This window comes from Camelina sativa, chromosome 17 (genome assembly GCF_030686135.1).
Source record: "Camelina sativa cultivar CO46 ecotype springtype chromosome 17, ASM3068613v1".
Taxonomy (NCBI): domain Eukaryota; kingdom Viridiplantae; phylum Streptophyta; class Magnoliopsida; order Brassicales; family Brassicaceae; genus Camelina; species Camelina sativa.
Window position 1 is genome coordinate 31,697,759 of NC_141896.1, and position 27,795 is coordinate 31,725,553.

General features: G+C 41.6%; 3 protein-coding genes across 3 annotated transcripts; all 3 read right to left on the reverse strand.

Moving 5' to 3' along the window:
* Window positions 1-10,320: 10,320 nt before the first annotated feature.
* LOC147924571 (uncharacterized) lies at window positions 10,321-12,591 on the reverse strand. The gene has a single exon (XM_087496839.1). The coding sequence runs from the start codon at window positions 12,589-12,591 to the stop codon at window positions 10,321-10,323; it is 2,271 nt and encodes a 756-aa protein (XP_087352965.1).
* A 1,860-nt stretch (window positions 12,592-14,451) lies between these two features.
* On the reverse strand, window positions 14,452-16,415 carry VFB1 (VIER F-box protein 1). Its single transcript, XM_087496297.1, has one exon. The coding sequence runs from the start codon at window positions 16,190-16,192 to the stop codon at window positions 14,633-14,635; it is 1,560 nt and encodes a 519-aa protein (XP_087352423.1). The 5' UTR covers window positions 16,193-16,415; the 3' UTR covers window positions 14,452-14,632.
* Window positions 16,416-17,855: 1,440 nt separating this feature from the next.
* Window positions 17,856-20,495, reverse strand: RD21A (Granulin repeat cysteine protease family protein). The gene is made up of 5 exons (XM_010480814.3): window positions 19,960-20,495; window positions 19,151-19,386; window positions 18,914-19,054; window positions 18,349-18,798; window positions 17,856-18,251 (listed from the first exon to the last, which is right to left on the reverse strand). Exons 1-5 carry the CDS (start codon window positions 20,432-20,434, stop codon window positions 18,165-18,167), a joined length of 1,389 nt encoding a protein of 462 aa, XP_010479116.1. The 5' UTR covers window positions 20,435-20,495; the 3' UTR covers window positions 17,856-18,164.
* Window positions 20,496-27,795: the final 7,300 nt, after the last annotated feature.

Here is a 27,795-nt window from a genome sequence, read left to right on the forward strand (position 1 = left end):
TCTATAAAGACATAAACCTTCAGGCATACAAAGTTTAATTTATTCTTTTTTTTGTATTGTTCTATTTCTAATAAACTCATCTTTTGGAGTCAACTTTATTCTAACGGATGAGATTATTTCTATTATCTCATCTAATGGTTTAGAATTATTATTTATCCCAACAAATGCAAGATTTTTTTTTCCAATAATCGTGTTTCTTCATCGTACCTCCATCTTTCAAAAATCACACCTATTAATTTTTACACCTTTTTGTTTCACACCTCTATGTTTTACAACTCTTTATTTTACACCTCTTTGTTTATTATATATAGATTTTTATGGACTATTAAAACAAGTTTTGATTTTATTGTTTTCTGAGTATTATTTTAATTTTAAACTTACAAGTTAATAAATAAAATCAAAGAATTGGAGTGTATTTTTTTAAAAAATGTATATATAATAGCAAACCCACTTTTAAGGGGTAATTTAAATCAAACGGATGAGATTGTTTTTATTGTCTCATCTAACAGTTAGATTTGTTAATAATCTCAAAAGTTGCAATGTTTTGAAATATTTATTCGTCGTACTCCTAACTTTTGATGTTTACACTTGGTAGTTTTCACACATTTTTGTTTCACACCTTTTTATTTCACACCTTTTATTTCATACTTTTTTATTTCACATATCTTTGTTTTCACACCTCTTTATTTTTTATATATATAGATTTTTATGGACTTTGAAAAGAGTTTTTGTTTTTTTGAGTATTGTTTCACACCTCCAAGTTTTAAAAATTATGACTATTATTTTTTTCCAATTTTTTAATCAACATTTATTCACTCATCTTTGTTTAAATTTGGATTGTTTTATTTATTGATTCATTCATCTAACTTTTGTTTGGTGTCATTTTCTATCTAATACCCACATCGATCATATCTTCCAAGTATTAATTTAGGTAATTGATTGTGATTTATAATTTTTTATAGATTTATCTTTTTAAACAATTTGGTTGGTTGCAGACTTGCATCTATGAGCTCTTTCTCCCTGCTTCTCTTATTATTTTTTTGTAAATTTAGATAGAATAATAATTTAAATTTTGTTTTATTTGAATATCTTTCAAAATTGATTATTTGAGTATGATTCAGCAAACCTTGATTCATATATCTTTAACATTATTCTTTTATTGTCACTGAATTGATTTTTATATATACAAAACAAAAATTATTTAATTAATTTGGTTGATTTATTTTAGTCATTATTTCTGATTTTTATATTATACAATTAAAGAATTACCATTCTAAATGTGAAATTAACAACGCTAGTCATTTCAAGTTTTTACTTTCCTGTGCGGCAACGCACGGGCCGACATCCTAGTGATTTAAATAGGAAACATTCTAAAAAGGTATAGATCATAATATTTTTTCTATAACCACTAAACCTAGTTTCCTCGCGTAAAGTCGTATCACACGATTGACTTTATCCCCAAGTAAAATGTCTTCATCGAGCAGCGCAAAATTTGTCGAGTAAACGACGCCATGAAAAGGCAGAAGAACGATTCAGTGCTTCACCATAAACGCATCCGACGCTACACAAAATCATCGGACTCAACTTATGTAATAGAGACGCTTCCCACCGATATCATCATCGAGATACTCTCAAGATTACCTACAAATTCCATCGCAATATGTCGTTTAGTGTCAAAGCAATGGTCGTCCATACTTCGAAGTCCGGATTTCGCTGAATCTTTCCTCATCAGGTCATTACCTCGGCCGCGTCTTTTGTTCACCTTCAGATCTGGCAGCAAGTGTCACCTCTTGCTATCCCCTCAGCCTCGAAATTTTGATGAGAATGTAATTAGTGTTGTAGCAACTGACTATCATATCGAGTTTTCTGGAATTTGGTGCATGCGAAGTTTTTAATCTGTCCATGGATTTATCTATCTGAACCATAGGAAGAGGAGGTTAAACGGAAAGATAGATAAGATTTCTGTGATATGGAACCCTTGCACGGGTCAGCAGATACCTTTACCTAAATTGGGAGTGTCGGATAGTCATTCGAAAAGGTTTCTCGGGTATGATCCTATTGAGAAAGAATTCAAGGTCATCCTCCAAAGAGCATCAAGTTTTGACACTAGGGACTGGAGGAGAACTCTCCTGGAGAAATATTGAATGTTCGTTTCCGCATTATCCTCGAAAAAGCAACGCCGTATGCACCAATGGCGTTTTATATTACAAACACTCTAATTCTATGATAGTATGTGTTGATGTCCAGATCGGTCACAATTAGTATGTTTAGTTCGGTCAAAGGAGGGTCGAAGTTCTCTTTTATTATATTGATGTCGAAACACAAAAGGACGGATTACAACTCGATTTAAACGAGTTACAAGTACAAACGTGGATAATCGACGAGCTGCTATCTCGTCGATCCTCCGAGCTATTGGGTCTAAACTGTAGATTTGACTTGGACGAGCTGAGGCTTTTTGTACTTGCTATCTCGATTCTTTCCCTTTTTTCTCCATCCCCCTTTTTGCGGACCGTACGTCTCCCTTTATAGGGAATCGTGTCGGTTCGTTTATACAAAAAGACCATACTACCCTCCTTTTGCTTTGTTGCGCGTGACATCCGGAAGTTGTATCGTCACAAAGCGCGTGTTGTAATGATTACGCTTCTAGATTCTTCCTTCCTCTCCTATAAATACCGTTCTCCCTTCTCATTTTTTCTTTATCAAGTTTTGGTGCTTCTCATCGCTCAGGTATTCTCTCTTTTTTGTCTCGTCGTTTATTGTTCTTGCTAGCTCTTTCGTGTTTCTGTTATGTCTCGGTCTATGTCTTCCGATCCTTCCGGCGAGAGTCATCTTCGGCAAGCTACTTCTGAGTCCAGCGATTCCGTCAGATCGGCTCGCCGTAGGGCCCGCTGTCAAAGCTCTTCTGATTCGTCGACGTCAGATTCTGACGCTGCCCAATATGAAGAAGCCCATCGCCGTTTCTTTCTTGAGACGGCTGTTCCTAGCTCGTCGGGATTTCCCTGTAGGATTCCCTCATTAGTCGACGAGTCGTTATCTGACGACCTTCTCCCTTTGAGCACAGACGTCGTTCCTTCACCGACCGAGAATCTTTTTTCTCACATAGGTCGATCAACGCTGAAGAAAGATGATGCTGTTATAGCAGTTCGTATCAGGAAATTGACTGTCGAACCGAACATTGTGATCCCGGCTCCAGCTCAACGACCCTGGGATGCTCCTCCCGAATTCATATGTCTTTCGGAAAAATATTTTACCGAGTGCGGGCTCACTTTTCCTCTTCCCTCCTTCCTAATGACATATTTCGCTCGTCGTAAGGCGGCTATTTCTCAATTTGCCCCGTCGACTTTCCGCAACGCAGTCGGTCTCTCGATTATGGCCGATGCTGCGAACGTCAGGTTAACTTGCGATCATTTGGAGGAGTTGACGAACCTTAACCCGTCGAATAAGACGAAGACTCCCGGTCTTTTTTACTTAGCTTCATCGAAGAAGATGACTCTTGTCGAAGGTGCCAAAGGAAAGACGTACAATTGGAAGGGCTCGTACTTCTTTCTGGAAGTTGTCCCGGGGGTCCTTGAGGATCCGTCTATTCCTTTATTTTCTGGGTGGAACCCTTCACCCGGTAGCCGACCGTTCTTTGCTTTACTCACTTTTGTTTGTTTGTATTTTTTGTTTCGCTTACCCTTCTACCCCCTTTTTTTTTTTTAGTCGTTATTCCGAGGTGTTTGGTTCCGTATCCTCCTGCTCTTCAAGCTGAGATTGACGCGATCAAAGTCTTTTGTCCTTACATTTGGCCGGGTACCGAATCAAGAAAGGATCGTCCAAAGAAACCACTGGGTCCTCGAAGAAAGACAGGTAATCTTTGTGCGATTGATCCAATTCTTGCTATTCTTCGAATTGTAGATTAATTCCGTCGTTTTGACTAATCTCTCCTTTTCCTCTTTTTTTGTAGCCGAGACGATGGGTAAGCTGAATTTGAGTGTTCCCAACGCGTCTGCTCGTTATCGCCGAGCGTCGGATCCGTCTTCCGTTCCCCGTCCAACTTCCCAATTGGATGGTCGCCGTGATGTCTCGTCCTCCGGTGCTGGTCCGGCCGGGAAGGTTTCCTCTCGGTCACGTCAGTCGTCTGACACACCGCCGAGGCATCACTCCCAGTCCCTTCCTTTAGTTCATCGTTCTGAGGGGTCTGGTCGTGATACGGAGGGTGTAAAGGGTCCTCCAAAAAGAAAAGACGATGCTGGCATGGAACGACCTGATTCGTCAAAGAAGCAAAGGACGTTGGATTTTGGTTGGAGTTTCTCTCATTCTTCCGAAGCTCGTCCTTTCCCAAACGACTCTGCAGCTTGCTCTGAACTTTTCCGGAAGGTTCATTTCGGGGCTGGTCGCTTGCCTTCGGTTGACCGGATGAGGGAAGCGAATGCAGTTGCCGACGTGGCGCAAGCCTCCTTCGAGGTTTGTTTTTTTTTTTTTTTTTTTTTTTTTTTTTTTTTTTTTTTGGTTTTGTTTCGTCTCTTCTTTTGTTCTTATCCTCCTTTCCTGAACAGCTTATTGCCCGAACCAACCGCTTAACCTCACGCTACGAGCGCCGTATTCGTGATCTGGAGGACGACCGGTCAGGAGCGTTAACCTTCACAGAGAAAATTGAACGTCTCGAGGCCCAGCTTGGGGAAGCTGTTCGGTCCAACCAGAGGCTTAGTGATGAAGCGTCGAAGTTTGAGAGTCAACGACGCAAGTGGATCGCGGATTGGGACGATCTGAAGGCAAAGCTCGAGGCGTCAAATGCCGCTTACAACAGGATGCATCTTACTCTTAACTCAGAGACGAAGAGACTCAGAGACCGGCGGGAGGATTTCAGCTATCACGAGAGAATTAAAGCCTTTAATGAAATGGCTGTGCGCGTACAGAAGTTGCCGGCCAAACATAAGAATCACGCCGATGCAGTCAAAGCGTCGATGGGGAAATTTCTCGAGTACAACCAAGCCATCGGAAATGTTCAAATGCTCGAGACGCTCGTCGACAAAGGGCAAATCACTGTGCTTGAGGAGGGTTTGAAGGACAAGGTCGTTGCCGTGATGGATCAGCTGAAAAGTGAAATTAAGGGTGTCGATCTCCCAGACATCACCGACGCTGACTTCGACGTGTCCAGGATTTATTCCGAGCCCCTTCCTCCGGTTCCAGAGTGGGTTGCTTCCCCCCTTAGCGGCGATGCTGAAGGTGGTGACGACGGAAAGGAAGAAGGCGGGTTTGAAGGCGGGGATCCTGAAGGTAACGTAGGCGAACAGGAGAGGGACGACGATCGTCCTGGGGGTGGAATCGAAGAGCAGACCGTCGACCGTCCTACAGAAGAGCTGCCCCGTCCTTTGACTCCTGGTCACGAGTCGCCGACTGCTGATTCGGTGTCATAATTGCTCTTATTCTCTCACTTGCCGTGTTGATAGTCGGCTCCTTTAGACTATCTTACTTTCCGCCGTGTTTGGGGTCGGCTCCCATGTATTTTAATGCGCCGTGTATAGGGGTCGGCTCCCTTGGAAAACGTTATTCGTACCTTTGGGGCATTAACTGAGGGTGTCATTTAATGTCCTATTTTTCGAAACGTTGCTTTTGGTGTCAGAAAATGCGTTTTCTGTTTTGAAACTTGCTCCTGTTGGGACTTGTGCCTTTCGTTCTATAAATAGGCTCAGTGTTTCCCTTTCCTCAGTCTTGTCTTTGTTGGGTTTGTTGTTTTTTTTGTTGGCAGGAAGAAAGAAGTTATTCTGATGCCGGTGACGACTAGATCAGCGTGGTTGCGTAGGACGCGGGCACAGCTCGGCGTTAGGTCTGACGAGGTGATTCAGTCAGAACTTGACTATTACAATGCTCGCATCCAACGGCTAAGAGCTTACATCATTGCCACCCGTCGTTCGTTCGATCGTTACTACAATTTTTGTCGTGTTGACAGGGTCGTGGAATGTCTTGAACCGCTGATCGACGAAGGGCTCTTCTTCCCGAAGTGGCGATGGGACCGTTTGGTGGAAGAGCGTACCCGGCGCGAAGATTTATGTGCGGAAGTGGTAGTTCCCACACTTGAGCAGGGTGACCTTGATATCCTTTGTCGGAGGCCGTTCGAGGAGCGGGAGGAGATCGAAGCTTGTCGTGATCGTATCGACGTGCTTCGTCGTTACGTGAATCAGTTGGAGAGCACAAGCCACTACTTTAGCGAAAGTAGTCGTGCTGAAGGGACCTGCGCGTACCTCAAAGACATGGTTAGACGAGGCATGGCTGTTCCGACGGATCTGCTGAAGGATGTGAAGGAATCATGCCGCCATTGGCAGACGACAATCGGCGGGTTGGAATTTAACGAGCCTTCGAACGCCGATCTAGGACTTGAATGACTTGTTTTTCCTTTGGTGTAGCTCTTTCTTTTTTTTGGTTTGTGCCGTAATGGGGTCGGCACCCACATCAGGCTATTGTATTCCCCCTTTGGAATAAATCAGATTTCATGTTATGTTTGAGAGTTTGACTTTTACACTCTTCTCTCTTTTTTTTTTTAATTTGAAAAAGTGCGACTTATGACGGTCGGCTTATCTTTGTTATGCGAGTTAAACTCGGCTTGACATAACCGGGGGCGACTGTTGATAGTCGGCTTACCCTTTAGTGCGAGTGACGACTCGACTTAAAATAAGCAGGGGCGACCGCTAATAGTCGGCTTACCCTGAGTGCGAGTGCGACTCGGCTTAAAAAATACGTCGGAACGTCGGGTCATTACCGGGCCAGGATAACGACTGAAATAACTTATAAACGACAATTCATTCTTGAAAAATAAATTTTATTTTTTCGGCGGCTGCGTCTTGTAAAACGGGACTGCCTACATACCCCTCGATCAGAAGGGATCAAGCCGATCGTAGTTCTTATTTACATACTTATTTCAATTATAGAAAGGACGAGCTGGATATAGCCGAGCTCGTTTGGTAACTTTTAATAGTAGTAACGCTTGAGATGCATCGAATTCCAAGATCTCGGCACTGGTTTGCCGCCCATTGTTAGTAGTTCGTACACGCCGGGATGGACGACCCTCGACACTATATATGGACCTTCCCAATTTGCCCCCATTTTTCCGGCGTCCGGCTCGGCGGTATTTTCAAAGACCTTACGGAGGACGAGGTCGCCTTCGTCGAAATACCGATTATGGACTCTCTTGTTGTAGTATTTGGCTGCGGCAAGCTGATAGTTCTGGATTCGTAGGAGTGCTTTGTCTCGTTCTTCTTCCAACTCGTCGAGCCTATCCATTTGCATCTGACTGTTGAGCGCGGTGTTGTGGACGAGCATTGTTCGTCGGAGGCTGGAACTACCGACTTTGGCGGGTGCCATTGCTTCCATCCCATAGGCTAGGGAGAATGGGGTTTGGTTAGTGGACGTCCTTGGTGTTGTTCGGTAGGACCAAAGTACTCCGTCGAGCTCGTCGGCCCAGGCACCTTTCTTGGCGTCTAGCCTTTTCTTAAGACCATCGAGTATGGTTTTGTTGGTAGCTTCGGCCTGGCCGTTGCCTTGAGGATACCGCGGCGTCGACTGGCTTAGTTTGATCCGCCATCTCGCACAAAAATTTTCGAATTGCAGGGAGATAAATTGCGATCCGTTGTCAGTGACTATTTCATATGGGAGACCGTGGCGACAGATGACGTATTTCCAGACGAAGAGTTGGACGTCCCGAGCTTTGATATTTGCATAAGATTCGGCTTCGACCCATTTGGTGAAATAATCGGTTAGGACGAGTATGTATCGCTTTTGTCTGGAAATTGGTAGTGGTCCAATGATGTCTATTGCCCAACGCATGAAAGGGTAAGGAGCTATTCCGGCTCGTAGGAGTTCAGTCGGCTGATGAATAATGGGGGCGTGTCGCTGGCATTTTTTGCACTTAGCGACGAACTTTTCGCAATCGGATATCATAGTTGGCCAATAATGGTCGTGCTTCTTGATTCGTAGTGCTAGGGCTCGGCCACCTGAGTGATTTCCCCCAGCTCCTTCATGTGTCTCCATCATCACGCGTTCAGTGTCGTCGCCGTGTATGCAAAGCAAAAGGGCTCCTGACGCCGTCCATCGAAGCAAATGATCTTTCATCAAGGTGTAGTGGGCGGCTTTAGCCTTTAATCTCCGCTTAGCCCATTTGTCCGTCGGCACGTCGCCGTCAGCTAGGTATGCTCGGATTTCAACTCGCCAATCTGTCGCGTCGCTGTCAGATGCAGGTTCGCACCCTCGGTGTGTCCTCATCGTTCGATAGGTGGTTCTGATTTCATTAGGCTGGTGGAGTGCGAGACAAGTCTCGGAATGCGTTTCACTTATGCTCGGCGTGTTAATGCTTTCTACCGGGATGATTCGTCGCAGCTCGGGATCCGACGTCGAAGCGAGTGCTGCCAAAGCATCGGCCGGAGCGTTGTCCCCTCTGGGGATTTTGATGAGCTCGAATTCGTCAAAACGTTTTGCCAGAATCTTGACGACGTCGAGGTAGGCTGCCATGGGTTCGCTTTTAGTGTCGTACTCGCCGCTGAACTGGTTGGTGTCAAGCTGAGAATCGCAAAAAGCTCGTATCCGTTTGATCTGCATTCCGTTAGTGAGCTTAAGCCCGGCGATGAGTGCTTCGTACTCAGCGACGTTGTTGGTTGCTTGGAATCGGAGACGGAAGGACTGCTCCAAAATTTCTCCAGTCGGCGAAGTTAGTCGAATCCCTATCCCTGATCCAAGATGAGAGGATGCCCCGTCCACATGTAGGGTCCACCGGTCATCTGACGGGTCAGTGGGTGTTGGTTCGGCTTCCCCGAACGGTAGTTCGATCAGAAAGTCAGCGAGTACTTGGGACTTTGCAGCTGGACGAGTTCGATACTCAATGTCGTACTCGCTAAGTTCGATTGCCCATTTTGTTAGTCGGCCCGATTGACTCGGGCTGTGCAGTATAGATCGTAAAGGTTGGTTGGACAGGACAGCGACAGTGTGCGACTGGAAATACGGTCGGAGCTTTCTTGCGGACGTGACGACTGCTAGGGCAACCTTCTCGACTGTCGGGTAACGAGTTTCCGCGTCGTCGAGTGATTTGCTTATATAGAAGATGGGTCGTTGTTCTCCTCGATCGTCTTTAACGAGTACACCGCTGACGGCCGACTCTGAGACCGCGATATAAATAAATAAGATTTCGCCGAGCTCCGGTTTTGCTAAGATCGGTGGGGTCGATAAATAGTTCTTTAGCTCGTTAAACGCGCTGTGACAGGCCTCGGTCCACTCGAACTTGCCCTTTGTTTTGAGAAGCTGGTAAAATGGTAGACACTTGTCGGTTGATCTGGATATAAAACGGTTTAGAGGAGCGATCTGTCCAGTTAATCGTTGTACTTCTCTGGCGTTCTTTGGTTGTGGTAGATCAATGATCGCCTTAATTTGCTTCGGGTTCGCCTCGATGCCTCGTCTGGTTACCAGGTACCCAAGGAATTCGCCGGATTTGACTGCAAATGTGCATTTGGCCGGGTTAAGCTTCATCCCATACTTATTAAGGGTATCGAAGCATTGTCGCAGATGAGTGATATGATCCTTTGCGTGCTGCGACTTGACGAGCATATCGTCGATGTAGACCTCCATAGTCCGGCCGAGTTGCTCGGCAAACATCTTATTGACTAATCGCTGATACGTTGCTCCCACATTTTTCAGGCCGAAAGGCATGACCTTGTAGCAGTACGTCCCTCTATCTGTGATAAATGATGTTTTTTCCTGGTCGTCCTTGTGCATTAAAATCTGGTTGTAAACGGAGAAGGCGTCCATAAAGATTAACAGCTCGTTGCCTGCAGTCACTTCGACGAGCTGATCGATTCTTGGCAATGGGAAACTATCCTTTGGGCAAGCCTTATTAAGGTCGGTAAAATCGACGCAAATTCGCCACTTTCCATTCTTCTTTTTGACGACCACCGGATTAGCTAGCCACTCTGGATACTTTACTTCTACGATTGACCCGGCACCGAGGAGTTTGTCAACTTCGTCGTTCACTGCTTGTGATCGTTCAGGGCCTAACTTGCGCCGTCTCTGTTTAACCGGCTTATGCGTTTGGTCGGCATTAAGCTCATGGGTCGTGACACTTGGGTCGATTCCTTTCATGTCGGTCATGCTCCATGCGAACGTTGAGATGTTGGTTTTGAGGAAGAGTATCAACTCGTTCCTCATGGCGGATGTTATCTCTGTGCCGATGTTTACGCATCGTTTTTTGTCGTTCTCGTCTAGGTTCACCTCCTCGACCGCGGCAATGCCCTGCTGGACGGCAGTCGGCTTTCCGTCTGTCGGTGACGTGCTACTGTCGCCGACCCACTGCTTTGATTGCTATAATTTCTTTCCGGTGCGAAGCTTATGCTCGATCAGGAAACAGGCCCGCGCGGTTTGCTGATTGCCACGTAGTGTGTATATTCCTTTCGAAGTTGGGAACTTAACGCACTGATGATATGTTGACGGGACGGCTTTCATCTTGTGGAGCCATGGGGTTCCAAGAATGACGTTGTAGATTGTCGGCTTGTCAATAACTGCGAATCGGAAGTATCTGGCTATCCCCCCAACGAAGATCGGTAAAGTGATGGTGCCGACGGACATAAGATGATCTCCGTTAAAGCCCGTTAAAGAGTGACATTCTGGCATAATGTCTCGTTCGCCGACTTCCATTTTGGCCAACACGTCTCTGAAAATGACGTTGACTGAGCTTCCATTGTCGATCAATATTCTCGTCACCTCACTTTCACCGATTAAGAGCTCGACGACCAATGGATCGTTATGCGGTAGATCCAAACCTTCTAGATCTTTTCCGTCGAAAGTGATTGGCATGCCTTCGGCCTCGAACCTTGACGGCCAAGATTTTGTCATTTCAGCCTTCTTAGTATAATCTCTGATCGCTCTGACCGAATCGTTGCATCCGGCTAGCCCGCCCATTATCATGTTGATTCGTCGTATTGTCGGAGGACGTTGGTCGGGCTTGCGGTCTGTATGCGGTCGTTTTTCGTTACCGCTGTCTTCGCGCCGTTCGGTGAGTAGGTTTTGAATTTCCATCTCGTCTTCGCTTTGGTCGGCTAGTACTTTTGAGTCCTTGACGAATTTTCGAGCGATATACTCGGCGCGCTTGGCGTCGCTTCGTCCCGGTCGGGTTGTCTTGCTTCTGTCGGGCTCGACGACTATTGCCCCTTTCTTGTATCGCTCCATCAAGACCTTCTGGAGGTAATGACACTCGTCAGTTGCGTGGGTGGTACTCTGATGGTAGTCGCAGTACGGGGTTGCACTATTCTCGCCTCCCTCCTTCCGTATATACTTATTTTTGCCGATCGCAAAGGTTCGGCGAGTTCGATCTTGGTTTTTGATGAAATGTTGTCGAGGCTCGACGTAGTCAACTTTTGGAGCTGCGGCTACTGGCTGTTTGGGTATCGCACTTGCTTCCGAAGAATGCTTCTTAGCATTGATAGCTTTCTCTTCCTCGAGTCCAATGTGTTTTGCAGCTCGGAGTAATGCCTCGGCGACGGTCTCGATGTGCGTTAAAGACAGCTCTTCCTTGAACCGAGATTCATACCAGAGTGCATTTCGAAGTGCGACAATTGCGGCCGCGTCCGGAATTGAAATGTTGACGTAAACTTCCTTCAATCGCCCTATAAAGGACCGAAGCGATTCTCCCTTGTGCTGAGTTAAGGCGTATAAGTCGGCATGGGAATTCTTATCCTCGAACAGACTAGAAAACTGCTTCAAAAATTCGGTTATCAACTCTCTGATACTATCGATTGATCCGGGTGGGAGTCTCGAGAACCAGCTCAATGCGGTTCCTGTTAGATGCTCGGCGAAAACTTGACAAGCTCCAGCATCGTATTCCGCCGGGCTGAACTGTAAAGGGCCGAGGGCTACGCCAAAGGTGAGTAAGAAATCTCGCGGGTCGACCGTTCCATCATAGTGACCCAACCGTGGTTTGACTGCCCGTCTGACCGTCGTTGTAGCGAGTCTTCGAGAGAACGGAGTTCGCTGTGTTGCTTCGAGCATAAGTCCGACTTGGGGTGCCTTGTCCGTTGCTTTTTGAATCATTGCGGCCATTTCTTTCATTTGCTCTTTGATTTCTTTTAGCTCGGCGTCCTTCGTTAGATCAGTTACGTCGTTACTTCGCTCGATAGGGTGCTGAGCAGGATTACGTCCTAACCCGCTGGTTTGCACATACGATCCTGGCGTCGTTCTCACCGAGGTGAAGTTCACTGGGTTGAGCCGAGCGTTGTTGAGATGGTTGATTTCATCTTGTGAGTTAAACTGTGCCGTGGTGAGTGCATCCAATCGGCTATTGGTTCGCTCTTCTTGCTGGTCAAGGCGTGTTAAGATTCCGCGGAACAGTTCGTCAATGCTCGAGACGGGCTGACTGTTGAGCAAAGTAAGCTGCGTTGGGACCTGTATTGGTTCTACGGTCGCCGGGGTCATGAGGTTTGTAGCTATGACAAAAGTTTCCGGGCTGTCGACCGTCACGACCTTTCTTGGAGCGTCTGGCGTGGGGAGGACTGCCTGGTCCGTCTGTTCCATTGCCGGGGTAGTCGTTTCCCCCGACGAGCTTCCTTCCTTGCTCTTTTCCTTGTCAGTTATTGTCATCTCGTCTAATCGGTGTAGGTCCGTTCTTCAATTTTTTAGAAAACTTTGACTTGGCTCCCCCTACCTGGCGCGCCAAATTGTTGATGTCCAGATCGGTCACAATTAGTATGTTTAGTTCGGTCAAAGGAGGGTCGAAGTTCTCTTTTATTATATTGATGTCGAAACACAAAAGGACGGATTACAACTCGATTTAAACGAGTTACAAGTACAAACGTGGATAATCGATGAGCTGCTATCTCATCGATCCTCCGAGCTATTGGGTCTAAACTGTAGATTTGACTTGGACGAGCTGAGGCTTTTTGTACTTGCTATCTCGATTCTTTCCCTTTTTTCTCCATCCCTTTTTTGCGGACCGTACGTCTCCCTTTATAGGGAATCGTGTCGGTTCGTTTATACAAAAAGACCATAGTACCCTCCTTTTCTCTGGAGATTTGTCATGGGCTTTTTCTGGGCCAAGCCTGTTGTTTGGGGTGTGGATCAACCCCTAACAGTATGTTTTGATGTTAGGTCTGAGAAATTTAGTTTTATACAAATAAAAATATATGTCGACCTTTTGTGTCTAATAAACTATAAGGGAAAATTAGGTGTCCTAGTGCTTTTTCCTCACACTGGTCTTGCTCAGCTATGGGTTCTAGATGACACCAAAAAAGTGGAATGGTCGAAGCAAAACTTTGTTTTTCCAAATACAACCTTTGAGGCTATAAGGGTATCTGATACGGGTGACATTTTGTGTGCGTCAAGTCGTTCTACCTGTCCATTCTATGTTTCCTACTATAATCTGGCGAAAGAGAGTGTTAGGAGAATTACAATCGAAGGAATTGAAGACAAGGTATTGATGGGTCAAGATGGACATTACCCTTCTGAATTCTTCATCTTTCCAAACTATATTGAGAATGTGATGTTTCTGAAATAACATTGAGGCGGCTGATCATGGGGGTCTGATTCTAATTAATAGTTTTCTGAGCTTTTACTATATTTCCACTTCACTTTATCATTGTCTAAACTCTTTCAATGACATCGATCTTGTTATTCTTGCTCATATTGGTCTGCTTGCTACTGCTTTTTTTTTAGTGTAAATATGTATCACTTAAAGATTACCTAGACTTGAGAAACAAATTTTACATAGAAAAGTATTAGCCTTATTCAGCTATTGGGGACATTAAGAAATCAATCTGGGCAAGTGATACGGGTGAAATTGTTTGGAGGTCATCAAGTCGTTTGACCGATCCATTATACTGTATGTTAACTTCTACAATCCAGTGATAGAGCATGTTCCAAGAGTTGAAATCAAAGGAATGAAAGACAAAGTATCCACGGGTCAAGATCCTCATGAATCATTATTCTTCCTCACAAAATTATGTTGAGAATCTGATGTTTCTGCAACAACATTGAGGTTGCTCACTAATTTGGTTCTAATAGTTTTTTTTTTTCTTCTTTTCGTTTCGCTTGTATCGTTTCTAACTCTTACTATATTTCCACTTCAATTGATCCTTGCTTTACTGATGTTGTCTAAACTCTCAATGACATTGATCTTATTATTCTTCTTCATATTATTTGGCTTACTTCTACAGTTCTACCTATCCGCTACTGCGTTTTAATAGATACATTTTTAATAGATAATGAGACTTGAGAAACAAATTTTAGATAGAAAAATATTAGCGACATCTTGTGAGCTGTGAGTTTTCGAGAATGCAATGAAGAAAGAATGGGTGAAGCTCATATTACTTTTGCCGCCTTCGTGGAAGAATATGGCTGCAATTAATACTTTGTGTTTCTTCTACAACCTGGAGGAGAACACTGTTAGTTCTAAGAGTTATAACCGAAGAAGTTACAGATAATGGAGTCTTGGTAAGTCTTCAGTTTTGGTAACCATATTGCGGATGTGATGTTTCTATCAAGTGTTGGCCACGTGATAGATCAGTCACGAAGTAATATTCAGTTGAGTAATGCAACAAACAATCTACTCCCATATATATACAATTGCGTTTGTAAGAAACAACATGATCAAGTAATTAACACAATATTGGCTGAGCGCAGCCAATCACCTGCTTGCCCGTCGTTGTCTCGAAGTGCAAGCTACTAAACTCATTCCGCTGAACAGTCCAATGCCTGATTTGAAATACCCTGAACGGCTTCTACTGCTTGACGCAATACTTGGTGCCATGATCTGGCTGTTCAAATGAGGGAACTCGATTCTGTTTTCTTGCAAGTCTCCTACAGCATCATTGCTTGCTTCTTCTTCTTGATGTTCTGGTTCCACGGTGTCTGCGTTAACCGAAAGCATAGGCCTAACCGATCTTAACCAGTCTGCGCACCCACCCATAACTCCCTTGCATTTCTTGATTTTTACTTTGGTTAAACCAGGGCATCCGTTTGCAAGATTCTCGATTCCCACATCCGAAATGGGACAGTTCTTGATACATAATTTACGTAAAGCCGGACATTTTGCCGCAATACAAGAAAGCTCAGGATCACCAAACGTATCACAACCACAAAGTGCCAATCTTTCGAGATTCTGACATTTCGCAGCCAACATTCCTAAACTTAACGTAGTTGGATTCACTCCAATCAGAACCAGTTCCTGTAACTGAGAGCAAAACTTAGCCACAGCCACAAGACCTTCGTCCCCAATCAAATTCGCTTTCCAACCATCAATATGAAGCTTTCTCAAACGCTTACACTTCTCTGCAATCGCAGCTAATCCGAAATTCGTGCATTCAGGTGTCTTCACAAGATGCAAAATCTCAAGACTCGAGCAATTCGATACCGCAGTGAGAGCTACATCACTCACTTGCATCCGTTCCAAATGTATCTCAACTATACCATGATCCTTAACAGCCATCTCTTGAAGAAGCATGTCCCAGTCACCAGAACACCTAAAAAGCTTCAAAGATCTAAGATTCTTCGCACCAACGATCACCGGACCGAAACACTGACCATTATAAAGCTCCTTCAAGCAAATCGACTTAAGAGACGAAGCAGCAACACCAGGACCAACCAACTCGGGAGCTACATCGGTGAATCCACGGAGACGCTTAATCGATAACTCCTCGAGGTTCGAGCAGTGATCAAGCACAGCTTTCACACCTTTAGCTCCAAAATCACAAGATCCACAAGAGAATATCCTCAAACCTTTACAATTCTCAGCAAAAGCAGCCATACCTACATCGGTGAGCTCACGGCAAGCTCTAAGCTTAAGCCTCTTCAGATTCGGACACCGGAGAGAGATCTTAACAAGCGCTTCGTCTCCGATACTAACAGATCTACGGTCGCATTTCAACGAGAGCTTCGTAACGGAATCGAATCGAGAGAAGAGAGAAGGTACCGAAGTAATCAGATCTGAACGAGCATGGAGAGAGAGACGGTAACGATTCTGTCCTTCAACGATCATCCACCGTCGACAAACCAGAGCACATCTTTTCCGGTTACCGGAGTTTAAGAACTGGAAGACTAAAGCTAAGCACTCGTCGGGTAAATACGATGTGTAGTCAGGTTGTGAAATCTCAGATTCGAGCGATTGAATCGGGAATTTTAGTGAGAACGATTTGGTTCTCCGTTGATTAAGGATTGAATTGCCGGCGGCGGAGGTTGATTGGCCCATCCACGAAGGTCTCCGATGGTCGTAGTCGTCGTCGTCGTCTGCGGCGGAGAGGAGAATTTTGATTTTGATTTTGATATTTTGGTTATTGTCGGTTAGTGAGAGATTTGAGCGTTGGTTTAATTTAAAGGGAAAGGTTGAGAATTAGTTTTGGGGAAGCTGTTGCTTAAGAGTGTGAAATTGTTTTATTTGTTTTTGTTTCGGTTTGTTCTGTTGGGTTGTGTGATTATTATTTTAGTTATAATATGGTGTTGTATTTGTTTTTAAGTTTTTCAAAACAATATGGTTCTCTTCTAGAACCCATTTTAGAGGAAACAAACTGAGGAAGATTTTAATATATTTATTGATTCTTTTACTCTATTAATTGGTATTGTTATTATGTTATTTAATTAAGAAAGTAACATCTAAAATAAATAAAGAAGAGAATCAACAAATTATATTTTAAAAGGAAAAGGACAAGTTAGAATTATTACCTTTAAACTTTAATTAATTGAGAATTTTTTTTTTTTTTGAACAACCTAATTAATTGAGAATAAGTTTGCATAGTTTTTCTAAAGTTTTTAAGAGGTCTCTATAAAATATACAATATATATGTAGTTTGTGTATATTTTTATAAGCTTACACAAATATTGGATAAATATTATATTTTTTGTGACATTTTTAATTAAAAATTAGGGAACATTTTTTAAAAAGGTTAATTTTGAAATTCTCATTTGGACTTCTTTGTTTTACTAATTCTTTTTCTTTTTTTATGATTTTGAATTTTTTAGTCTACATAATTAATTAAAATATATACTATCAGAGACTATTCAAAATACCCAGAAAAGGTTTAGTTTTGGTGAAAGTTGGTAAAGTTCAATAAATATAAATTAGAAATTTTGGAATTTTCGTTTTATGTTGGAGTTTGCTTATTTCAGTCAATAAAGAACACTATACTTCCCAAACTTCATGTGCTTCTGTCCCAAATATAGCTAGAGGCGGTGCTATGTGATCGATGGCCGTATACCAAAAAAAAAAGAATTTTGACCAAATAATTATCTATGAACTATTAAAAAAAAAACATTACCTCCCTCTATGAGGGTCGAATCCAACAAAAAATTCACTTTTAACTAACAGAGCTACCGAATATAGTGCAAAAAAGTATGTATTGATTAAATAGGTGTATGTTTAAGCGGCCGCAAGCCTAAGCTTTTGCTAACTTAGTCATGGTCGGCTCTGAAAGTCTGAATAAGAGACTATATTGGAGCCTGAATGCATAGTATCAATGTTACCTTAGAACAACTCAATTTGAGATATGAAGAGCCTTGTATATAATAATAATAATATTAAGAAATATATAGTTTAAATTTGAAAAAAAAAATATATATACTATGATTAATTAAAAAGACAAAATTCACCGGTTCTAAAGGATACACATAAAAAACCTTTCAAAACAAAACAAAAAAAAAATTCAAAAACAAAATCAAAATTAAATAATTAATTTGTTAAAACGAAAACTAAAAAGTTAATTTTTTTAGGGGAAAATCAAATAGTTAACGGTTCATTTCTCTGATTTTTTTAATGGAGTTTAACTCCACTAGATCGTGTTATAGATTAAAAAAGTTAGGCCATGCCTGATGACTTCGTAACAACCAAAGATCCTACTAAATTAAAAGCAAAAATGATCTGGACGGAATGTGGAACTTTATTTCATAGAAGCAAAGGGATCTTCCATAACATAGCCATGAATATTAAACTTTCTTGAATTAACAATAAATTTACTGTATCAATGAAACCCAACTATGAAACTTAGGGTGTTTTTTTCTATATACACGAAACCCAACAGCTGCATTGTTTTTTATGTAATCTAGTTATGGCATAAACAACAAACATTAAAAAACATCTGATAAATCCCTTCAGAGATATCTCTTCTCTCATGTGTGAGTCAGAGTCGTCCTCTCTGAAGAAGCAATTGTTCATTGCCTTCATCTTCTCTTTACGCAATGTTCTTCCTTCCTAGGGACCAGAATGCCGTTGCGGGTTTACGCTTTAAGGCCTTAACACTTAATGGACTGTTCTTGCTCTGCAAATGACATATTCCCAAAAAGGATTAGGTGAGATTCAAGCATTACCGTTTTAAAATTGTATGTGTTATTGAAAGTAAGAGAATCAGAACTTACCATTAAACAGGTTCCATGATCAATGTCACAAACCGGGTACTCGTGAGGGCAGCAACTAGAGTTGTCATCACAGCAAGTGGCTGCTTCTAATGGGCAACATCCCCAAGCAAAGCAATACTTTCCATACTCAAAGAGACAGCAACAAGTAGCGGTGTCAGGACAAGTGTAGTAACTGTCACATTGGGTTGGTGGCTTGATGGGAGATGGAGGTGAAGGTCCCGGGTTTGGCGGGTTTGCGCCATTCTTGACCGGGTATGAAGGTTCAATTGCGATACCACATTTTCCTGATGAAGAGGCGATGTTACGCTCCATCTTTAAGTATCCACTCTCTCCCCAGCTTTTACCCCATGAGTTTCTCACAATCCAGTAGTCTTTGCCGTTCTCAGTTCCGTATCCAATCGCCACAACTCCATGGTCTACTTGTGTTCCACAAGTTCCATCAAATATACCCTTAAAGAGGAAAATAACACATCAACACATTAGAACACAAGTGAGTAGCACTATGAACATTTTGAGATAAAAAAAAGCTACTTAATAACTACGAGAAGATGGCTTATTTAGTTACCGAAACATAGAGCTGGAACGCACGACCACCAGCCTCAATGGCGACACTGATGGGTTGATTAGCAACTGCTTTCTTCAACGATTCCTCGCTGTAAACAGGAACATCCTCATAGGAATCGATTGTGACAACTTTAGCGTTTTTCTGAAACAAGAAAGCCACGAGGGGATTGATATAAGAATCATAAGTTGTTAGTGATCAAATGTAATTCCTGATCAAAACAAAAACCAATGTACTTACCCTGATCTGGTCACAACGTCCATCAAGACCCTTGTAAGGATAATCTTTGTCTGTATCGATTCCACCATTCTTGATGATGAACTCAAAAGCATAGTCCATGAGACCTCCGTTACAACCTTCATTGTATGAAGTGTCACAATCGACCAGCTCTTGTTCGGACAAGGTTGTTAAGTTTCCGGTTACGATTTGGTTTATCCCCTCCACTGCTCCAATGGCTGAGAACGCCCAACAACTCCCTTAATTACCCAAAGGAACAAAACAAACAAGATGAAATTAGTTACTTTACTTCATTTATGTCATCTATATCAGCTTACAAGATAAACCATTAATATCAAACAGAACATTTCTACTAATAAACAATCACCCACCGACCGACTCGATCTTTTGGCAATTTCTTTGATAATTTTGACTACGCATTACATATAATCAAAATGAATATATTCAAGATTTCCCAACCGAACAAAACCTCATCTGTAATCTGCATATTTGAACCCAGGCTAAATGTCACAACGACTACTAAAGTACTAATACAAACCACAAAGCTACAAATATTTGTCAATTTAAACAAGTCTCTAATAAAGTAATAACCTCTACGCTTCTGATGATTTGTCAACTTAAATTCATTTCATAACATTAACTGAGTTATGTTTTGCCAACAGACCACCCTCATTCCTGAAGGGGCAATTATGTCATTTTCAGAAGTTCCAATACTTTTTGAAAAAATCAGAGAGATATTATAAGAATATTACTATACTAGAGTAAAATACAAAATGATTGGTTAGAGTTAGATCTAGTGAACTGAAACTTACCGCAGCCTCCCTGATCTTTGACCTCAGCCACGGCTCCTTTTTTCCTCCAGTCAACAAACTCCGGTAGCTCATCACCGACACGAGCCTTGTACCGATGGCTAGTCCTTCTCTCACCTTTCTTGTGCGTCTTAGCTCCAAGGTACATGGATCTATACTCATCGTTGGTAAGATCCGCAAAACGAGTCAACCCCAATCTATAACCAAGATTCTTCTCGTTGTGATCGTCGATGAAACGGAGATTGTCCTTAAAGATCTCGAACCGATCTTTCTCACCAAGAAGAGAGTTCTGGTTCTGAACCTTCCCGTGTTTCACCAACCACTCCTCGTACATACTCCTAACCTCTGCTTCGCTCCGGCCACCGGAAGAGGAGACCCCGTGCTTCTCGTCGTAGGAGATGATTGACATGTCCATGGCCGATGAAACTGCGACCATCGCTAGGAAAAGGATCGCCATGACTGGCTTAAGGTAACCCATTTCTTCTTCAAGTGTTTTCTTGTTGAAGAAGAAGAGAAAAAGATGAAGAAGACGATTGTATGATGGACAAGCTATGGTGGTGGGGTATATTTAAAGCCAAATGAGATAAGCGTAATAATTGTTTCTTTTCCTATTTTTTATGTTTTCGTTTGTCACTATTATTTCATTTCTAAAATAATAATGGTGACTTGTTCCAAATTTTTCATTAGAAAGTTGAAAATAGATAGGAAAAATCCAAATGAATTTTGAACAGGTAGCGAAACAAGAAAAACTTATGTGTGCATCAAACAAGTTGAAACGGAATCTAAACCGAAAAAAGAAACAAATAAGGGATCTAATATAAATGAAGATAATTCATGTATGGGCTTCTTTGTAGATAAGATATCATATGGGGGTTGGAAATTTTTATAACTCTATAGTGAACTAAAGTTTAAGATGTAGAAAATAGGATAAATAAATTGTGTTATTAGGAAAAAAAGGTTATATAATGAAAAAATGATATTAACTTGTTGATCTATGTTAGAAAAAACTGAGAGAAATAAAGCCAAAACAAATTATTTTTAATAATTATCATCCTTTTTCGCATATCCCTTTTTCTAATTTTTTTTTAAATTCATGTCATTTTCAGTTTTTTTTTTTAATTGAAAAAACACTAGGCCGAAATTGTTATTCAAACCTTTCTACTAGGAAAAATTAATCAAATTCTTCTTAAATTAATACATATGTATCGTATATTTATTCTTGTTATTACCATTATTAAAGATAAAATAAAAATTTCTGAGACCAAAATCCGGTTTTAAAATCCTAATTAATTTCAGAGTTGGTAGAGATATTTTCAAAAGTTAAGGCGGTTAAACAAATAAGTTTTAAAAAAACAATAGTGTAAAAATGAAAAGATTTAAATGTGATGGCCACAATTATTGGTTTTGGTTAGACAAAATATGGGGAAGGAAGAGATGAGACGTCAGTGTGGTTTGATTTGGCAAACCAAAATATGTCATGTCCACACAAATTGGAGCGCGTCAGATTCAGCGCGTGGATAGGATTGATTATGTACGCGAGATTCTTATTGAGTTATTTGTGATACTACTATGGATGGATCTAAAGTCTTACAAGTTACCGATAAGAAATAAACATTATTGTAGACATGTCTCTATTATTATGATTCCTTCCTAAACTAAAAGACTCAAATAATTCTATAATTTATTTGGCACACTCGAAACAATTTAAATTAAAATGGTTTGAAGAAGCAGTTGGCTTGTGAGATTAGATTACTTGCCTTTCTTGCCGTCTGTTTCACTGAAAAGAGATAATGTAAACGAGAGTTACATATAAAATAAGTCATATTGAACAAAGAAAGAAAGAAAAAAAAAAAACTCACTCATTTACGTGCATACTGATGACTTTATATGATTATTGCTGAAGAATAAAAATGAAAATAATAATTTACAACATACACCGGCGGACCTACGTACATGAAAGGGGGGTCATTTGACCTCCCCAAATTTCAAAAATTTCTTTATTGTTACAAGTAAAAATACATTTGGTAGCCATTAATTTTTCTTTTTTACTTAAGTCTGACCTGGGTAAAAAACAGTCCTAGGTCCGCTATTGACAACATATCTAGAGTTAACGGATTATTATTCTACGCTATTGCACAAGTGTGCACGTATGGCCAAAACAATCCAGACACAACTAAATCTCCTACTCTCCTAGTCTCTTTAACAAACAAAAGAAAAAACTCATAGTCTAAAGGAGAACTCTTCTCCAATGGTCATAATTGATATATATAAAATATGAGTGGCATACCACTTAGTTATGTTTTCATCTTATCAAGACATAATTCGGCTATAGAAATATATAATTAGAAAATATAAGACACGCACGACTAAGATTACTTTTTATCATTTTATAATTAATTCACAAATTTTTACTTAACTTATTTTGTTCTGCTAACAATTATTCAGCTATTTCGTTATTTCACTGTTTAATCTACCATATAAGTCCGATCTGTAAACGATTCATTAATCACGGAATCACTTCACATGCTTTTAATGGAGCGAGAGACATGATGGCTACAGCAGGTTGGACATAGTATCAAGATGGCATGTAAATTTATTTATTTTCTGCCTTGTTGTACCTACCCACCTCCATCCTCCAGTCCACCATGAGAAACCACACTACTTGCAACCAATATCCATTCATAGTTCAACAGTTTTGAAATTATGTATAACAGTTCTTTGTTATTGTCTTTCGGTTTAAGAAAGGGTTGCAACATGGATGCGTTGCACATCCTAGTATGACTCTTTCCCTATGATACTTCAGCGTAAAGTGCTTATTGATACAGTTCATTAGTGCTTGTATATTTTTGGAACGTTACAATTTTTTCATATTTGGAACATTTAAGAAAAATAAAACAGTAAGACTAATATGGGCAGAAAGTTTGTCAAGAAATCTAGGAGGTTGTAAAAGGTTTTCTTTTCGTTTATTGATTATGTCTAAGCGGCTTATATACAACGAGTACCATTAATCTAGGTTACATTCACAATATTAACAAGATAAATATAACCGTAAGCCCAATTATGGCCCAATATCCCCCCTCAAGATGGAGTGTGTAGATTACAAACACCCATCTTGACAAGGAAAGCATCAAACTCTTTCTTCCCCAAAGCTTTGGTCATAATATCGGCAAGTTGTTGAGAAGTATACACATGAATAGGTGTAATGACACCATGCAAAATCTCATCACGAATAAAGTGACAGTCATTCTCAATATGCTTTGTTCGAGCATGGTAAACGGGCTTCTTTGCCAAGAAAATCGTCGAGAGACTATCGGAATACAAAACCGTAGAAGCTGAACAATCGATGCCAAGAGATGGTAACAGACCTCGCAGCCATAAGATTTCCGAGACCGTGTCAGCCATCGCACGATATTCCGCTTCAGCAGAAGAACGAGAAACAACATCATGCTTCTTAGTTTTCCATGAGATCAGAGAATCGCCCAGTTGAATAAGCCAACCCGTGAGAGATCGGCGAGTGATAGGGCACTTGCTATAATCAGAATCACACCAGCCAGTGAGAACCAAAGGCGTATTAGCTTTGAGAAGAATACCTTGACCCGGACTGTGTTTCAAGTAACACAAAACACGCAGAGCAGCAGTCCAGTGTGCCTCTTTCGGTTTACTCATAAATTGCGACAAAACATGGATCGCATAAGACAACTCAGGCCGAGTAACACTGAGATAAATCAACTGTCCCACAAGACTGCAATAACGAGTAGGAAGGGCAAAATCTTTTCCTTTGGCCAATGCAAGTTTGTGGTTTTGCTCCATAGGAAAAGATACAGGTTTAACGCCAAGACAACCTGTTTTGGTGAGGATGTCAAGCGTGTACTTGCGCTGGCAAAGATAAAAACCAGTCGAATTCCTTTCCACTTTGATTCCAAGAAAGTAACGAAGCTGACCAAGATTCTTCATGTGAAAACAATCACTCAAATAATGTTTGAACTTGTCAACGACGGCGAGAGAACTACCCAAAATAATCAGATCATCAACATACACAAGCACATGGAGAGACGATGAAGAATCAGAGAATGTAAACAAAGAGTAGTCCGAAAATTCTGTTCAAACCCGTATTCTTTTAAAGCAGACCCTAATTTCGCAAACCAACATCAAGGGGCTTGTTTTAGACCATATAAAGACTTGTGAAGCCGGCAAACCTGAGTCTTATCAGCGGTGCGGAAACCCGGAGGGAACTGCATATATACTTCCTCATCAAGATCACCATGCAAAAACCCATTATGAACATCCATTTGATGAACCTCCCAGTTATTTGATGCATCATGTTGTAGAAATGCCCGAAGTGTGACCATCTTAGCCACTGGTGCAAAAGTCTCACTGAAATCAACTCCCTCCTTTTGATGATTCCCATGAACAACTAATCGAGCTTTGTGTCTCTCTAAGGTGCCATCAGAGTTGTATTTAAGTTTGAACACCCATTTACACCCCAATGCCTTCTTACCAGGCGGAAGAGTACAAACGGTGAACGTTCAACTCTGAGAAAACGGTGAACTGCCTTGTTGTACCTACCCACCTCCATCCTCCAGTCAACCATGAGAAACCACACTACTTGCAACCAATATCCATTCATAGTTCAACAGTTTTGAAATTATGTATAACAGTTCTTTGTTATTTTCTTTCGGTTTAAGAAAGGGTTGCAACATGGATGCGTTGCACATCCTAGTATGACTCTTTCCCTAGGATACTTCAGCGTAAAGTGCTTATTGATACAGTTCATTAGTGCTTGTATATTTTTGGAACGTTACAATTTTTTCATATTTGGAACATTTAAGAAAAATAAAACAGTAAGACTAATATGGGCAGAAAGTTTGTCAAGAAATCTAGGAGGTTGTAAAAGGTTTTCTTTTCGTTTATTGATTATGTCTAAGCGGCTTATATACAACGAGTACCATTAATCTAGGTTACATTCACAATATTAACAAGATAAATATAACCGTAAGCCCAATTATGGCCCAATATCCCCCCTCAAGATGGAGTGTGCAGATTACAAACACCCATCTTGACAAGGAAAGCATCAAACTCTTTCTTCCCCAAAGCTTTGGTCATAATATTGGGAAGTTGTTGAGAAGTATACACATGAATAGGTGTAATGACACCATGCAAAATCTCATCACGAATAAAGTGACAGTCATTCTCAATATGCTTTGTTCGAGCATGGTAAACGGGATTCTTTGCCAAGAAAATCGTCGAGAGACTATCGGAATACAAAACCGTAGAAGCTGAACAATCGATGCCAAGAGATGGTAACAGACCTTGCAGCCATAAGATTTCCGAGACCGTGTCAGCCATCGCACGATATTCCGCTTCAGCAGAAGAACGAGAAACAACATCATGCTTCTTAGTTTTCCATGAGATCAGAGAATCGCCCAGTTGAATAAGCCAACCCGTGAGAGATCGGCGAGTGATAGGGCACTTGCTATAATCAGAATCACACCAGCCAGTGAGAACCAAAGGCGTATTAGCTTTGAGAAGAATACCTTGACCCGGACTGTGTTTCAAGTAACACAAAACACGCAGAGCAGCAGTCCAGTGTGCCTCTTTCGGTTTACTCATAAATTGCGACAAAACATGGATCGCATAAGACAACTCAGGCCGAGTAACACTGAGATAAATCAACTGTCCCACAAGACTGCAATAACGAGTAGGAAGGGCAAAATCTTTTCCTTTGGCCAATGCAAGTTTGTGGTTTTGCTCCACAGGAAAAGATACAGGTTTAACGCCAAGACAACCTGTTTTGGTGAGGATGTCAAGCGTGTACTTGCGCTGGCAAAGATAAAAACCAGTCGAATTCCTTTCCACTTTGATTCCAAGAAAGTAACGAAGCTGACCAAGATTCTTCATGTGAAAACAATCACTCAAATAATGTTTGAACTTGTCAACGACGGCGAGAGAACTACCCAAAATAATCAGATCATCAACATACACAAGCACATGGAGAGACGATGAAGAATCAGAGAATGTAAACAAAGAGTAGTCCAAAATATTCTGTTCAAACCCGTATTCTTTTAAAGCAGACCCTAATTTTGCAAACCAACATCGAGGGGCTTGTTTTAGACCATATAAAGACTTGTGAAGCCGGCAAACCTGAGTCTTATCAGCGGTGCGGAAACCCGGAGGGAACTGCATGTATACTTCCTCATCAAGATCACCATGCAAAAACGCATTATGAACAGCCATTTGATGAACCTCCTAGTTATTTGATGCAGCATGTTGTAGAAATGCCCGAAGTGTGACCATCTTAGCCACTGGTGCAAAAGTCTCACTGAAATCAACTCCCTCCTTTTGATGATTCCCATGAACAACTAATCGAGCTTTGTGTCTCTCTAAGGTGCCATCAGAGTTGTATTTAAGTTTGAACACCCATTTACACCCCAATGCCTTCTTACCAGGCGGAAGAGTACAAACGGTGAACGTACCGCGATCCTCAAGTGCGACAATCTCATCTTGTACACCATTCCTCCAATTCTCATCAAGCACTGCTTCATTGTAGGATGTGGGTTCATGACTGAAAGTAATAGCCAAGAGAAATGCCTGATACGTATCCGAAAATCTTGAGCTAGAAAGAAACTGATCAATGGGATAAGGTGTGGCAGACGGATATGGTCGATGCAGTAGAGTAGTAACGTAATCTGCAAGTTTCACCGGAGGATTCTTGATCCGACACCCACGCCAAAGATGTTCGATGTCGGAGTGAGAAGACGAAGGAACATAACTTGACAGAGAGGGAGAAAGAGAAGGATCAGTCGACGTGTCTGTTAGTGTCGACGACGGAGATAACGCAGACGGTGAGGATGGTGTGCTTTCCACCGACGGAGCAAATAAATCCGTTGAGATATCATCCAAGAACGTGTGAGATGAAGCAGGCAGAGCATCCTCTGTTTACGAGACTGATGTCGACGGAGGAGCCACAACCAAAGGTGATGATCTAGAATTTGGTGCAGTTTGAACCATACTGAAACCATCGTCGTCCGGAATAAGAGATTCAACAACCAGGAGAAGGCGATACCGGTAGAGATGGAGAGATAGCGCTACCAAGGGCGAGAAAGGGGAACTCTATTTCTTGTTAGAGAACATCGCGAGAAACTGAAACCAGACCAGTGTCCAAATCATAAACTCTCCATCCTTTCTTTGCAAAGGGATAACCCAAAAAAACAGATCGCTTACTCCTTGGTGCAAATTTATCACCTCCATGCTTTTGATTGTGAACAAAACACAAACAACCAAAAACACGTAAATGTTGAAGTGGAGGAGGTCGACCGTAAATCAGTTCAAATGGTGTTTTGCCATCTAAAAGCTTTGTGGGAGTTCGATTAATAAGGTAACCCGCTGTGAGAGCACAGTATCCCCAAAATTCGATAGGCAGAGCAGCTTGAAAACGAAGTGCTCTAGCAACATTGAGGATATGTCGATGTTTCCGTTCAACCCGACCATTCTGTTGCGGAGTTCCGACACAAGAGGTTTCATGAATAATGCCGGAGGAAGCAAAGAAATCACGAAGACAAATAAATTCCGATCCATTGTCACTGCGGATCGTCCGAACCTTAGCAGAAAATTGTCGCTCAACAAGAGCCAAAAAAATTTTCAGATGCGTTGGAGCCTCTGTTTTGGAAGTAAGAAGGTATATCCATACCGCACGGGAATAATCATCAACAATAGTTAAGAAAAACCGTGATCCACAAAGAGCTGACTTGTGATAAAGACCCCAAAAATCACAATGTATTAAATTAAAAGCCTTTTGAGATTTAGTAGTACTCAAAGGAAAAGAATCTCTAGTATGTTTTG

Excerpts from the sequence above, each read along its gene's own strand:
- LOC147924571 (XM_087496839.1), bottom strand. The coding sequence starts at position 12,591 with ATGACAATAACTGACAAGGAAAAGAGCAAGGAAGGAAGCTCGTCGGGG.
- VFB1 (XM_087496297.1), bottom strand. The coding sequence starts at position 16,192 with ATGGGCCAATCAACCTCCGCCGCCGGCAATTCAATCCTTAATCAACGG.
- RD21A (XM_010480814.3), bottom strand. The coding sequence starts at position 20,434 with ATGGGTTACCTTAAGCCAGTCATGGCGATCCTTTTCCTAGCGATGGTC. Across the intron at positions 19,055-19,150 it reads GACGTTGTGACCAGATCAGG|AAAAACGCTAAAGTTGTCAC; the intron begins GTAAGTACATTG and ends TTCTTGTTTCAG. Across the intron at positions 18,799-18,913 it reads CGTTCCAGCTCTATGTTTCG|GGTATATTTGATGGAACTTG; the intron begins GTAACTAAATAA and ends TTCCTCTTTAAG.